The 12,348-nt window shown below is 46.2% G+C and overlaps 1 protein-coding gene across 15 annotated transcripts in view; it reads left to right on the forward strand.

Moving 5' to 3' along the window:
• The window catches only part of COL11A1 (collagen type XI alpha 1 chain), a 456,680-nt gene that overhangs the window by 15,494 nt on the left and 428,838 nt on the right, over positions 1-12,348 (forward strand). For 14 of the 15 annotated variants that reach the window (XM_057401629.1, XM_057401646.1, XM_057401657.1 and 11 more), the window contains 9 exons: positions 2,441-3,061; positions 4,188-4,787; positions 5,388-5,990; positions 6,592-7,194; positions 8,260-8,606; positions 9,056-9,134; positions 9,476-9,621; positions 10,986-11,078; positions 11,477-11,530. In XM_057401629.1, coding sequence (XP_057257612.1) covers positions 2,441-3,061; positions 4,188-4,787; positions 5,388-5,990; positions 6,592-7,194; positions 8,260-8,606; positions 9,056-9,134; positions 9,476-9,621; positions 10,986-11,078; positions 11,477-11,530 — 3,146 coding nt within the window. The remainder of the gene's footprint in view (positions 1-2,440; positions 3,062-4,187; positions 4,788-5,387; positions 5,991-6,591; positions 7,195-8,259; positions 8,607-9,055; positions 9,135-9,475; positions 9,622-10,985; positions 11,079-11,476; positions 11,531-12,348) is intronic. The other variant, XM_057401639.1, reaches the window with a different exon arrangement.

Below are 12,348 nucleotides of genomic sequence, written 5' to 3' on the forward strand. Positions count from 1 at the left end.
GGAAAAAAACCTTGTGTTCAGCTGCAAGAGCTGCAGTTGGTGCTGTTACTGGTGTATAAAACATGGTAGAAACCTGAAATGCTGCAGAGTCATTGCCCCAGAGATCTCACATAAGTTCATGTGCAGTGCTGGCCAAGGGCTAGGAGAAGCAAATAAAGGCTTGTCTCAGTTTCTTTTTCCACCCTCCCTTTTCTGGAGGAGTGGTAAGGAGCAAGGAGCACTGCACACACTGGATTTGCTTCTGCTCCATTATTTCTTACAGGATATGACAGCAATTTCTACATTTTGTACCTATGCACCAGTAAATCAGGTGCTCTTGGCTCAGTTACCATCAGCTTCCATAGACGAGTGTGGATTAACTGAAGAAAAAAAAATCATAAAACAAATCACACAGCCACAATTATAAATTCACATTGTGGCCCTGGAAATGATGCAGGTCCAGCTGTGTGATTTCCTAAGGCAGCCCTTCCTTGGGTATTAACCTATCTCCCAACAGCAGGTGGGGAGAATGAAGTGTGTAATAACATCCATGTCATCTCTGTATACAAGTCCTAGGCAGATGGACTTAGAATCATAGAAACATAAACAAGATACAGGGCTGGAAGGGATCTCAGGGTGCCATCTGCTACATACTCTTGTCCCCAACAGGATCTTCCTGTCCAGAACCAGTTGACATTGGTTTAATCTGTCCTTAAAACCCTCCAGTAGAGATTTCCCAGCCTCTATAATCAATCTGTTTGATTGCTTTTATCTGTATCAGTAGATACTTTTTCTTAATGTCAGACCTCTGCCTTCCTAGTCATAGTTTAAACCTTTTACATCTCTTTCAGCTAAAGAAGGATACAGAATTCAGCTCGTTTCCATGTTCTGTGTGACAGCCTTTCATTTACTTTAAGCTTGCCATGTACGTCTCTTTTTGGTCCTCCTGTCACCAGCTGTATACCCAACTCATTCAATCTTTCCTTGTAGGTCTTGTAGGTCTTTTCTACCTTTTCACCCTTGTCTTTCCAACATCAGCCTGCTCCAAATGACCAGAGTGTAATAATGGTATCCACTGGTCATCTCTTACCCTATCCTTTGCTTGTGGAGTCATTGCCCTTCCCATATTTGTGCAGCTTCTGTCTCAACTAGTGTTTATAGTATAGACTAGTGCTCTTGAGCTGCTCCCTCCTTTCCAAACCACTTCTGTCTTGTCAAGATCATTTTGAATCCCTCTGACCATCAAGTACTGTGAATAACTGTGCCATTCGCTCACAGATAGCTGCATCCACCTACTTCTAATATTCCTGGCTAAATGACAGACACCTTGTAAGAGTACCCATATTTTTTCTTCATCATCTGCTATCAGACACTTTTGATAGGAGTCTCTTCCGCTGTTCCTGAACCTTAGAAAAAGCGTCTGAAACTGCTATGCACCAGGCAATGTCTGATCCCTCTTCCTATCTCTATGGCTCAGTGCAAGCTATATTATCATTCCAGTCCTATGCATTAGCCCACCAAGTTTCCAACATTCCTCTTAAATAATAAACTTGATCTGAAGTTTGCATAAAGTCTTCAACTGCCTTTGTTAACTCCATTATTCATAAGATTTTCTTCAGAGGGACAGATTGCGCTCCTGTTTGTCCCACTTGACTCTGCTATAAGCAAGACAGCGTCGCTTTTGGAGATACCATCCATCAGTTGCTGTTTGACAGGCAGTGATGTTTTCTGCTTTACTGAGCCAAAGCTTTCCAATTCTGTTAATAGCAGAATGTCTCAACAGTTCTCTAATCTTTGGTGTTTCAGTCTCATTTGTGTTGTTTTTAAAAAAGAATGTTTGGTCAGAATTCATCTCTTTTTTTGTGCTTGAAGTTAGTAAAGATATAAAAAAACAGTTTTAAAAAAAATCTCCAGTGTCTGGCATTTTAGAAAAGATTTCATGGTTTTCACTTGGGTGTCTTTTCCAGCAATTTTTTATTTTGCGTGAGCATGAGCAGGATTATTTATTTCTAAATTCAGTGATGCCTTGGGAAAGCTCTCCATCTCTCACTGCCTCCCTGCAAGCACTCTCTCTGCAGTATGCAATGCCCCAGATTCCTGTTGTATATTGCAAAGCCATATGTACCAGCTTCACAGGCCCCTTGGGAGCAGCCAGCTTCTCCCAGCCTCAAGTAGGAGATGGCACCCAGAGTCCCTTGGCACCCTATTTCATATGGCTCTATGATTCTATGACTCAGTGGATAAGGCATGGCACGTGTTGCGCAGCATTTTCCACTGACTTCCACCCATCTGCCTCTTCACCAGTGACTGCATCTGATGGCAAAGGAACTGAACCATACACCCTGACTCCTCAGTTCCCCCTCCCTGAGCTTTTGTACTCCTTCAGTTCAATGTATGTGGAGACTAATAACCACTGCAAAAGAGAATCTTACTTATTCCCCCCTTCCCTTGTCTCAAACAGTAGTTGAGAGAGGTGAGAAGAAGGATGTGGTGTTTCTAATCGATGGCTCAGATGGTGTCAGAAGAGGTTTCCCTCTACTGAAGACCTTTGTCCAAAGAGTTGTTGAAAGCCTGGATATCGGTCGTGACAAAGTCCGTGTCGCCGTTGCACAGTACAGCAATGCCGTGCAACCCGAGTTCTTACTTGACACCCATGAAGACAAAGCAGATCTCATCAGTGCCATCCAGGAGCTGAAGATTATGGGAGGATCTCCTCTGAACACTGGAGCAGCCCTCGACTATCTCATCAGGAATGTGTTCACTGTGTCGAGCGGCAGCAGGATAGCGGAAGGCGTCCCACAGTTCCTGATTCTGCTGACTGCTGACCGGTCCCAGGATGATGTAAGGAGGCCCTCGGTGGTCCTGAAGACAAGTGGCACTGTGCCCTTTGGCATTGGGATTGGAAATGCTGATATCACAGAGCTGCAGACCATTTCCTTCCTCCCAGATTTTGCCATTTCTGTGCCTGACTTCAGCCAGCTGGATACGGTGCAGCAGGTCATCTCCAACAGAGTCATCCGCCTGACCAAGAAAGAAATAGAGTCACTTGCCCCTGATCTGGTTTTTACATCACCCAGCCCAGGTGAGAAGATGTTTGTGTCTGCACCGAGAGCCAGCGGCAGAATATGATGTTTAATAACATCATGGTTGCAACACAAACTGAGAAAAGCAAGTGGTCTCAGCTAAGATCCCAAGTCCATCCTGGTCTCATTTTTGATGCACTTTAGGATTGGTAGGAGCTGTGTAACTTAAGCTGAGCCACCTTTAAGCCCAGTTCCTCAAGGTCATCCTTGTTGTATCCTCATGGAAGACCCACAAAATAAATGCTAATACCTTGATCTTATTTTAAGTTGTGATGGATTTTAAGTCCATGCTATTCCTTGTGGAATGGAAAATGCATCATTTAGATGCTATAGGGACGTCTTCACACCACTATAAATCAAGGTCAGCTTCCTGCTAAATGGAAGACCTGCTGACATGTGTTACATTTGCCACACGCATTTACTGGGGGAAGGGAAGCTGGAAGCATCAAGAAAAGGATCAGATCTTCCATTTCTGGTCTCGCTCAGAATGAAATCCAGCCAGCTTATGCCTGGGGTGAAGGGTACACATCCCAGATCAGTCCATTTGAAGCCCTTCTATCAGTACCTTCCCTTCAGAACCAGACTGCTTCCCTCCATCCCCATTTATCAGTGTGGTATTCAGCAATAATTGAGGCTCTGTCCTGCATTATCACTGCAGAAAACATTGTATTAGGAAGCAAAACCTTATCCTGGAAAGGCAGAAGCTGAGAGAATAATAGAATAGACGCTTTCTTAGAGGAGAAAGCCAAAGTTAGAGGGGTGGTACTGAGTGTAAAACAGCCCCGGGCTGCCTGGAAACTTGCTCTGAGTAAGGAATGTCACCAGGCTACATTTCCTTGTGTGGAGATCCCAGAAGGAATTGTTGCAGGCTTCCTCTGCTCCCTCTTGCTTCTTTTGCTCTGGAAGTTGTTGTTCTTGCACTCCCTGTGTATGTGCCTAGCAGACTGGTCCTGTCTCTCTGATATCACCTGCCTGCTGAGAGCCACAGGAGCTATCACAAGCAGTGAAACAATGAGCAATACCCCCATGGCCAAAGACATGGGCCAGTGATGTAGATAATGAGCTTAGCTGTTCTCCATAAGCAATGTGTGATGCATCTTCTGACCACTGCCTTCCTTCCTGCAGCGGGTGTGAAGAGGGACGTCGTGTTCATGGTTGATGGTTCCCGCTATGCTGCCCAGGAGTTCTACCTCATCCGTGACCTCATTGAACGGATAGTGAACAACCTGGATGTGGGCTTTGACACCACCAGGATTTCCGTGGTCCAGTTCAGCGAGCATCCGCATGTGGAGTTCCTGCTCAACGCGCACTCCACCAAGGATGAGGTGCAGAGTGCTGTGCGGCGGCTGCGGCCTCAGGGTGGCCAGCAGGTGAACGTGGGGGAGGCCCTTGAGTTTGTGGCAAAGACTATCTTCACCCGGCCCTCCGGGAGCCGCATAGAGGAAGGCGTCCCTCAGTTTTTGGTCATCCTCTCCTCCCGCAAGTCAGATGATGACTTGGAGTACCCATCACTCCAAGTGAAACAAGTGGGGGTGGCACCTATGGTGGTAGCCAAGAATGTGGATCCTGAGGAGATGGTACAGATTTCCCTTAGTCCTGATTATGTATTCCAAGTTTCCAGCTTTCAGGAACTGCCCAGCCTTGAGCAGAAGCTGCTGACTCCTATTGAAACCCTGACAGGGGACCAAATCAGAAGGCTGCTGGGAGATGTGCCACCTTCTGTAGGTAAGGCTCTGTCAACACCAGCTGCTTCTGTGTTGCTGTTCAAATAAATGTTGCCCAAACGTGTAAATAACTTTTCATGCCTTCTCTATAAACCAAGGTCTTCCTCAGTTAAAAGCAGAAGTGCAGCACAGGTACAGTTTTAGAAGGAAACTGTCAGATACGTAGAAATTTGACCCAAGTACTTAAATACGTTATAACTTGTGATTTTCAAGTCAGGTACCTAAGTATGTTACTTATTTTGATTCAAGTCAAATATCACAATATGTACAACTGTTTCTTCCCATTTAGCAGCTATCTAGGAAAGAGAAATAAATCTGGGGCAAAATGAAGGTGGAAACACTGACAAATCCAGAGAAGAGTGTTAATGAACAAACCAGATAAGGCTCTGAGAAATGCATGATTTGAGTATGAGTCAGATTGTTAACACACACTTGCACACAAGCTCTTTTGGAGAGGCTTCTCAAAGCACCATGCCTAAAGTTGGCTAAAATATGCTTTGCAGTTTTACATCACACAACAGATATAGCACAAAAATCCTTCAGCACAGCTTAAGCAAGGACTTTGCACATAATTTCCTCTCTTCTTGCTTTATTTCTGCAGATATTTCTGGTGATGAAAAGGACATAGTCTTCCTCATTGACACCTCTGACAGTGTCAGGCCCGATGGGCTGGCTCACATTCGGGATTTCATCAGCAGAATTGTTCAGCAGCTGGATGTTGGGCCAAACAAGGTGCGGATTGGTGTGGTGCAGTTCAGCAATAACGTCTTCCCTGAGTTCTACCTGAAGACCCACAAGTCCAAAAATGCTGTCCTGCAAGCCATCCGCCGCTTGAGGCTTAGAGGGGGGTCCCCTCTGAATGCTGGAAAAGCCCTAGACTATGTGGTGAAGAACTACTTCATCAAGTCTGCAGGTAGCAGGATAGAAGATGGAGTGCCCCAGCACCTTGTTCTCATCCTTGGAGACCGGTCCCAGGACGATGTGAACAGGCCTGCTAACGTGATCACATCAACGAGCATCAAACCACTGGGTGTTGGAGCCAGGAATGTGGACAGGAACCAGCTGCAGGTCATTACCAATGATCCTGAGCGCGTGCTTGTGGTGCAGGACTTTACAGGACTCCCAACTTTGGAAAAGAAGGTGCAGAGTATTCTTGAAGAGCTTCCAATACCTACAACAGAAACCCCTGGGTTTCTAGGACCTGGTAAGACTCCTGTTCATCCTGTAGACTTCTCTGGACAGAGCACAGATAAAATTTGTTTTATGTTTCCATATGAAATGTTTCCATACTAACAGCTTTTGAATCCCAACCCTTTAGCTGCATTCACTTAAAGAACACCCAGAAGATGACTTTATTGAGTGTATGAAAGAATAGAATTAAATTTGAAATAATATGAGGGTGTCTATCACAAAAAACAAAAAATGTTACATGAAGTGTAGTAATTGTTGTAGAAGACCTTTCTTCTTGTATGTATATGTAATTATAGAATGTTTTGGGTTGGAAGGAACCCAAATGATAATATAGTTCCAACTCCCTGCCACAGGCAGGGACACCTTCCACTAGAGCAGCTTGCTCCAAGCCCTGTCCAACCTGGCTTTGGACACTTCCAGGGATGAGGCAGCCACAGCTTCCCTGGGCACCCTGTGTTAGTGCCTCAGCATCCTCACAGGGAAGAACTTCTGCCTAACATCTAGTCTAAATAAGAGAGAAACACGATGCCACTTCACAAAGCACTAAGCATCATAAGTATTATGAATGCTGCCAACAATTATTAACAGATGTGTTTTCTCTGTAATCTTTCCAGAAGGAAAAAAGCAGGCTGACATCGTGTTTTTGCTGGATGGCTCCATCAATCTGGGGAGAGATAACTTCCAAGAAGTTCTCCAGTTTGTCTACTCTGTGGTGGATGCCATTTATAGGGATGGTGACTCTATCCAGGTAGGACTGGCCCAGTACAACTCAGATGTCACTGATGAGTTTTTCCTCAAGGACTACTCCACCAAACCTCAGATTTTAGATGCCATCAACAAAGTCATCTACAAAGGTGGACGAGTGGCAAACACCGGTGCAGCCATCAGGCATATCCAGGCAAAGCACTTTGTGAAGGAGGCCGGGAGCAGAATCGACCAGAGAGTGCCCCAGATTGCCTTCCTTGTCACGGGCGGGAAGTCCTCAGATGATGGGCCAAGTGCCTCCTTGGAAATCACACAGAAAGGCGTCAAGGTGTTTGCAGTAGGCGTCAGAAACATCGACCTGAAGGAAGTCAGTAGGTTGGCCAGTGAGAGTGCCACGAGCTTCCGAGCATCCACAGCCCAGGAGCTGTCTGAGCTCAACGAGCAGGTTCTAGTTACATTGGAAGCTGCTATGCAGGAGAAACTGTGCCCAATAACAACGGACGTTACAAGAGGTAAGCGCCATCCTCTCATAATGTGCTCAGGCCATTCCTGAGGGTGGCTTTTAATATCCAGTGATGTTGACGGACTTGTCCAGCCTTCTCTTTTGCTTTGCCTATAGCCTGAGGTGTGGCATGGGCTCAGATCCCTTCCATGAGCATGGTGGTAGGTTTCAAACCTTAGGTATGAGAGCTGCCTGTTCTTGTGCTTCAGCCTACTATATGTATAATAAGACAGTTGGGCTTCTTGGCCATTCAGTCCCTGGCATGCATGGTGTGCTGGAAATCAGAATTTGTCTTGCCCACTTGATCTCATGGCAGGTATATGAGAAAAAGCTAGGGCATATGTGGTTGTAGTTTAAGCTAAAATTACCCTAAGAAGGAATCCCATGATTTAGCTACTTCAAAAGTGAAGCGAGGGGAATTGGGGTGAGTAAGTGAGCTGGTATTGCTTTTGGACAGAATCCCAGCAGCTGGCTTAACTTACTACAGTACGGCAAGTCCTCCTCCTAGGATAACTGGCCACAGTTCAGCCCTCTGACTTTTTGAGCAGAGGTGTCTCCTGAACCTCTGGAGAAGCTGAAGGAGAGCCACAGCAGCCCTGAGCTGAGTGAAAGGCATCCAGCAGCCTGATCTCTCAGTGATGCAGACCAGTGGGCAGCTCAATGGCTGCAGGGTGGCTCCAAGCCCATGCTAAATAGTCCTGCAGAAAAGCAGACAGTGCAGACTCCTGTTGGGCTTGTCTTGGTCAGCTCCTCCCAGTGCTAAGCAGCAAGTGCACAGGAAAACATCAAATAAAATCAATGAAATTCAGATTTTCCCAGGTTATAATTACTGAGATGAAAGGAAGTAGAAGGCACTTGTGGATCAAATGTTGTCAGTGCCTGATGCAGAGAGAGTCTTCTCTAAGGACTATGCCAACAGCAGGGGGGTGGAACTAGATGACCCTTAAGGTCTCTTCCAACCCAAACCACTTGATTCTAAGACTAACAGAACAATCAATTGGGAAAGTCATTACTTGTAAAACAATTACATTGCTCAATGGCGACGTTCTCTTCTGTTTTTGCATTTCCCTTTCAGATTGCGACTTAGATGTGATACTTGGCTTCGATGTCTCAGATGTTGGGCCTGGCCAGAATATATTCAATTCCCAGAGAGGTTTGGAGTCCAGAGTTGAGTCTGTGCTGAACAGAATAACGCAGATGCAGAGGATCAGCTGCACTGGCAACCAGGAGCCCAATGTCAGGGTAGCCATCATGGCCCAGGCTCGGGGGGGACCTGTGGAGGGTCTGGACTTCTCTGAATACCAGCCTGAACTCTTTGAGAGGTTTCAGGGCATGCGAACTCAGGGGCCCTATTTCCTCACAGCTGATACACTGAGGTCCTACCTGAGCAAGTTCAGATCCTCACCCGCTGGCAGCACCAAGGTAAGACAAAATGAAGGCCACTGGGATGGTGTTGGCCAGGAAAACTGACCTCTGATGTATTGTAATTGGTAAAGCAACAGTGAAATCACAGTAAATAAAAAAACATTCATTAAATAGATGTATTCATGATAAAGTTGGCAACATAAGCGCCACTAGTTTCCGATGCATTGTCAAGGTCCTTTCCTGACAATTGCTGAGCATTGCTGCAGCCAGTACCCATGACCACTGCCTGGCTGCAAACTATTGCTTTCCAGGTATTTCCCTACTTTAGCTGAGTACAGAAACCTGGCACAGAAATGCAAAGCTTCATAGCCTGGAAAGGGTGTAGCAATTCCCCCATATCCTCTCAGATGAAGCATGCCTTGGAAGAAGGCCCTTCAGGTTGCACGTTGATTGTGTTTTGTACTGAAAAAGTTCTGGATCCTGATACAAATTTGTTTCTCTCCCAGGTTATAATCCATTTTACTGATGGTGTAGATGACTCGATAGAAGAGCTGGAGGCCACTTCATCTACTTTGCATGCAGAAGGTAATTTTTTTACTCTTCAGGGCAGTGATTATAATCTATGTTAATATTTGGTCCATTTTACCACCTTTTCTAATGAATCCTCCAGCTTTAGATAATAATGAATAAGGATTTCATGATTTCTATATGTGCTTGCTGCTCTTTATTGCCTTTCTGTGATATTTAGCTGCCAGCTGGCACCTGGGTAACTTGCACTGAATGTGCTTGAAGATGCTTGTCCTCAACTGATAAGCTCTACTTGCAATCAAAGGAGTGGATAACAACCCATCCTCACAGGGGAGGGTGTGCAGGCTCTGCAGAGCACTCACCCCATCACACAGCCCCTTCCGATTCTCCCCTCTCAGGTGTCAACGCTCTCATCTTCGTTGGGCTGGACCGAGTGAGTGATTTTGACAGAGTGATGCAGCTGGAGTTCGGTCGCGGGTTCACCTACAACAGACCCCTCCGAGTCAATCTGCTGGACCTGGATTTCGAGCTGGCAGAACAGCTCGTAAGTGACTTGGCACAGGCAGGGCTGCCTTGTAATGCTGGAGGAAAGCTGACCCTGGATCTCCTGTGGGGCTGAACCAAGGCTGAATGACACCCTGCTGGCTCTGGTCCTCTCCCCTCCCTGCCTCACATCAGCGTTTCTTACAGATGCCACAGCAAGGAAAACTAAGAGCAGACCATGGTGCTTCTTGGTCTTGTACCATGCCTGAATCACTACTCCAGCCAAGGCTACAGCGCGTGGGATTAGGTCGAGTGGGACAGGATAAGATGCCATCAAAAGCTGGTGTGCCAAAAAGCCTGCCCTCCACCTATATATATATATTGTTGGGTTTTTAACCTTGCGAGTAATGCACTGTCATACCTTGTCAGTGCTAAACTTCTTACAGAAGCCCTGCTTTCTAGGTTTCTTTCTCCAAGGTGATAACCTGCCTGTATTTCAGACACACTTTTAACAGGTGAAGGAGTTACCCTTTCTTCTTCTGCTTCCCTGCCATGTATGAAGTCCCTCTGAAGTTTGTTGGGTATATTTGCTATCAAGCTTGGTATGTCCAGTTCCTGCCAACTTCACATCTGTTACCAGCATCATTAAGCTTCTTTTCCAGTAGACTTAATAAGATTGGTCTTAACTGCTCATCCCTGTGCTATCCCTCCTGGGCCCTTCTCCACAAATCAGCATGCAGCCACCTGGGAGTAAACCTTGGGTTTGGGGATCACAGCTAGTCTCCTCCGCCCATCCCCAAATAATTCAGTTGCTTAGGAAATCATTTCAAGATGTAAATGTACAAAGCTGGCAGGAAGCATTTGCAGCCAGCAATGTGCTTGGCAAAGAAAGTGATTTTTTTCCTTCCTATAGGATGATGTAAAATCAAGCTGTGATTTCGATTAATCCCTTTCTGTCTTTCTGTCTTCTTTTCTCCTCATTTGTTGCGTGCTCACAAACTGCCCTCAGCCTGCTGGTCGCTGGCCAAGTGTTCCCTGCAGTGACCTTCTTATGGGCTATTCCACATATGTTTCTTAGGAGATGAAATTGCTCTCTTCAGTACCAGCACTGCTCTGGGCACTGAGCTACATGCTCTCTACAAATTCTGCTCCACACTGTTCCTATTTAAACCCTTGCCTCTGATGTCCAAAAGAAAATTGACTGTTGCTTCCTAACCATGCAACCTATCCAGTCTGCCAACACACGCCTCCTTTTCCTGGTATGCTTTAGGTGTTTCGGGGTAGACAGATCCCAGAATGCTACCAGACTGATGTTAAGTTTGGCACAGGGGCAATTGCACAGACTCGGGGCTTGTAGGAGTTACAGTGCTGGTGCTCTGCCAGGTTTTAACACCTTGTTGTTGTCTCTCATGCATTTTGCTGCAGGACAACATCGCAGAGAGGACTTGCTGCAAGGTCCCATGCAAGTGCTCAGGGCAGAGAGGGGACAGAGGTGTGCCAGGCCCCATAGGACCAAAGGTAAGTCACTTACCTGGGGATGAAGGGTGTTTTCATGCAAGGTCAGTGTCCACTATGGTGGTGATGGGTAGGTGTTGTGCAAGCTGCATACATTGTAATGGGTGATGCTAACAGGAAGCTCATCTCCATTTGTGCCCCATTTTAAAGCTGGCCCTGGCCCATGCGTAGCGGTTGAGAGCTGCTCTCCTCTGTCACTAACAGTCTCTGTTGTAAAAGAAGGAGGGGGTGAAGTGTCTTGTGAAAGTGTTTAGGGATGTCAAAAGGAGATGGTTTCTCTCATCAGCTTGTTTACACAAGTGACCAAGCAGCCACTTTGTGCAAATCTGGGGAAATCTTGAGTATCAGTTTAGAGGGAGATCATATGTAAGAAATGCAGAATCCTCTTGGTTGTCTTCTAGGGTGCCACAGGTGATCTTGGCTACGGAGGCTATCCTGGTGATGAAGGAGGACCGGTGAGTGATTGCACCTGCTCTGTACAGTACGGCTCAAAGAAAGGACCTCACCATAGTGCAGGCTTTTGCACTAAATATTTTATACTCTGGATGTGGGTTTGGATTAGATGAGAAAGCAAGCAGAACTTTGTGTTTTCCTACCTGATGGCCTGGGAGGTTGGTCACAGTTCCTCCTGGGTCAGTAAGGAGCAACTTGGGAAGAAGGCACAACAGGGGCAACAGCTCCTATTATTTGATGTGATGCAGCTGTGTGCTGTTCCTCCAAGGCAGGTAGGATTGTTTGCAGCTGGTCCCAATCACCTCTGAGCAGGGCACAGTGATTATGAACACCATAAAAACCCCAACTTCAGTAAAGCTGCAGCCTCTGCTAAAGTTGTCTGTACCTAGTGAAGCTGAGAGTTTTCAGCTAGCCCAAGAATGGGATCAGGAAGGCGTGTTTCAATCCTTCACAGTGGCAGACAGCGTGAATCCCATGACTTCTTACTAGCACTGCTTTGTCCAAGCTCTTGATGAATCCCACGTCACCCCTGGAAAAACAACTCCCCACGCATTACGCCCAGGAGGTGAAGCTGAGGCCACAGGGCTGGCGGTGCTTATTGCTTTGCCAATAACACAGGCAGGGCCAAATGCTGCTGTCAGATATCATGTGCAAGGCAATGTTTTCATGGGGCTCTAAGGTCAGGATGGGGTTAGACATCTTTTCAGAACTCTGAGGGGTTTATCTTGTTTTATTTTGAAGGAGAAGTTTTGTAGTTTTGTAAAGCTCTTTCATAGCTGAGAGCTTCAGAGGGACGTTTCTCATGGATGAAGGCCTGGAG

The sequence above is a fragment of the Pezoporus wallicus genome, unplaced genomic scaffold (assembly GCF_028554395.1).
Source record: "Pezoporus wallicus isolate ANWC-B61680 ecotype Strahan unplaced genomic scaffold, APGP_CSIRO_Pwel_v1 contig_3489, whole genome shotgun sequence".
NCBI lineage: Eukaryota > Metazoa > Chordata > Aves > Psittaciformes > Psittacidae > Pezoporus > Pezoporus wallicus.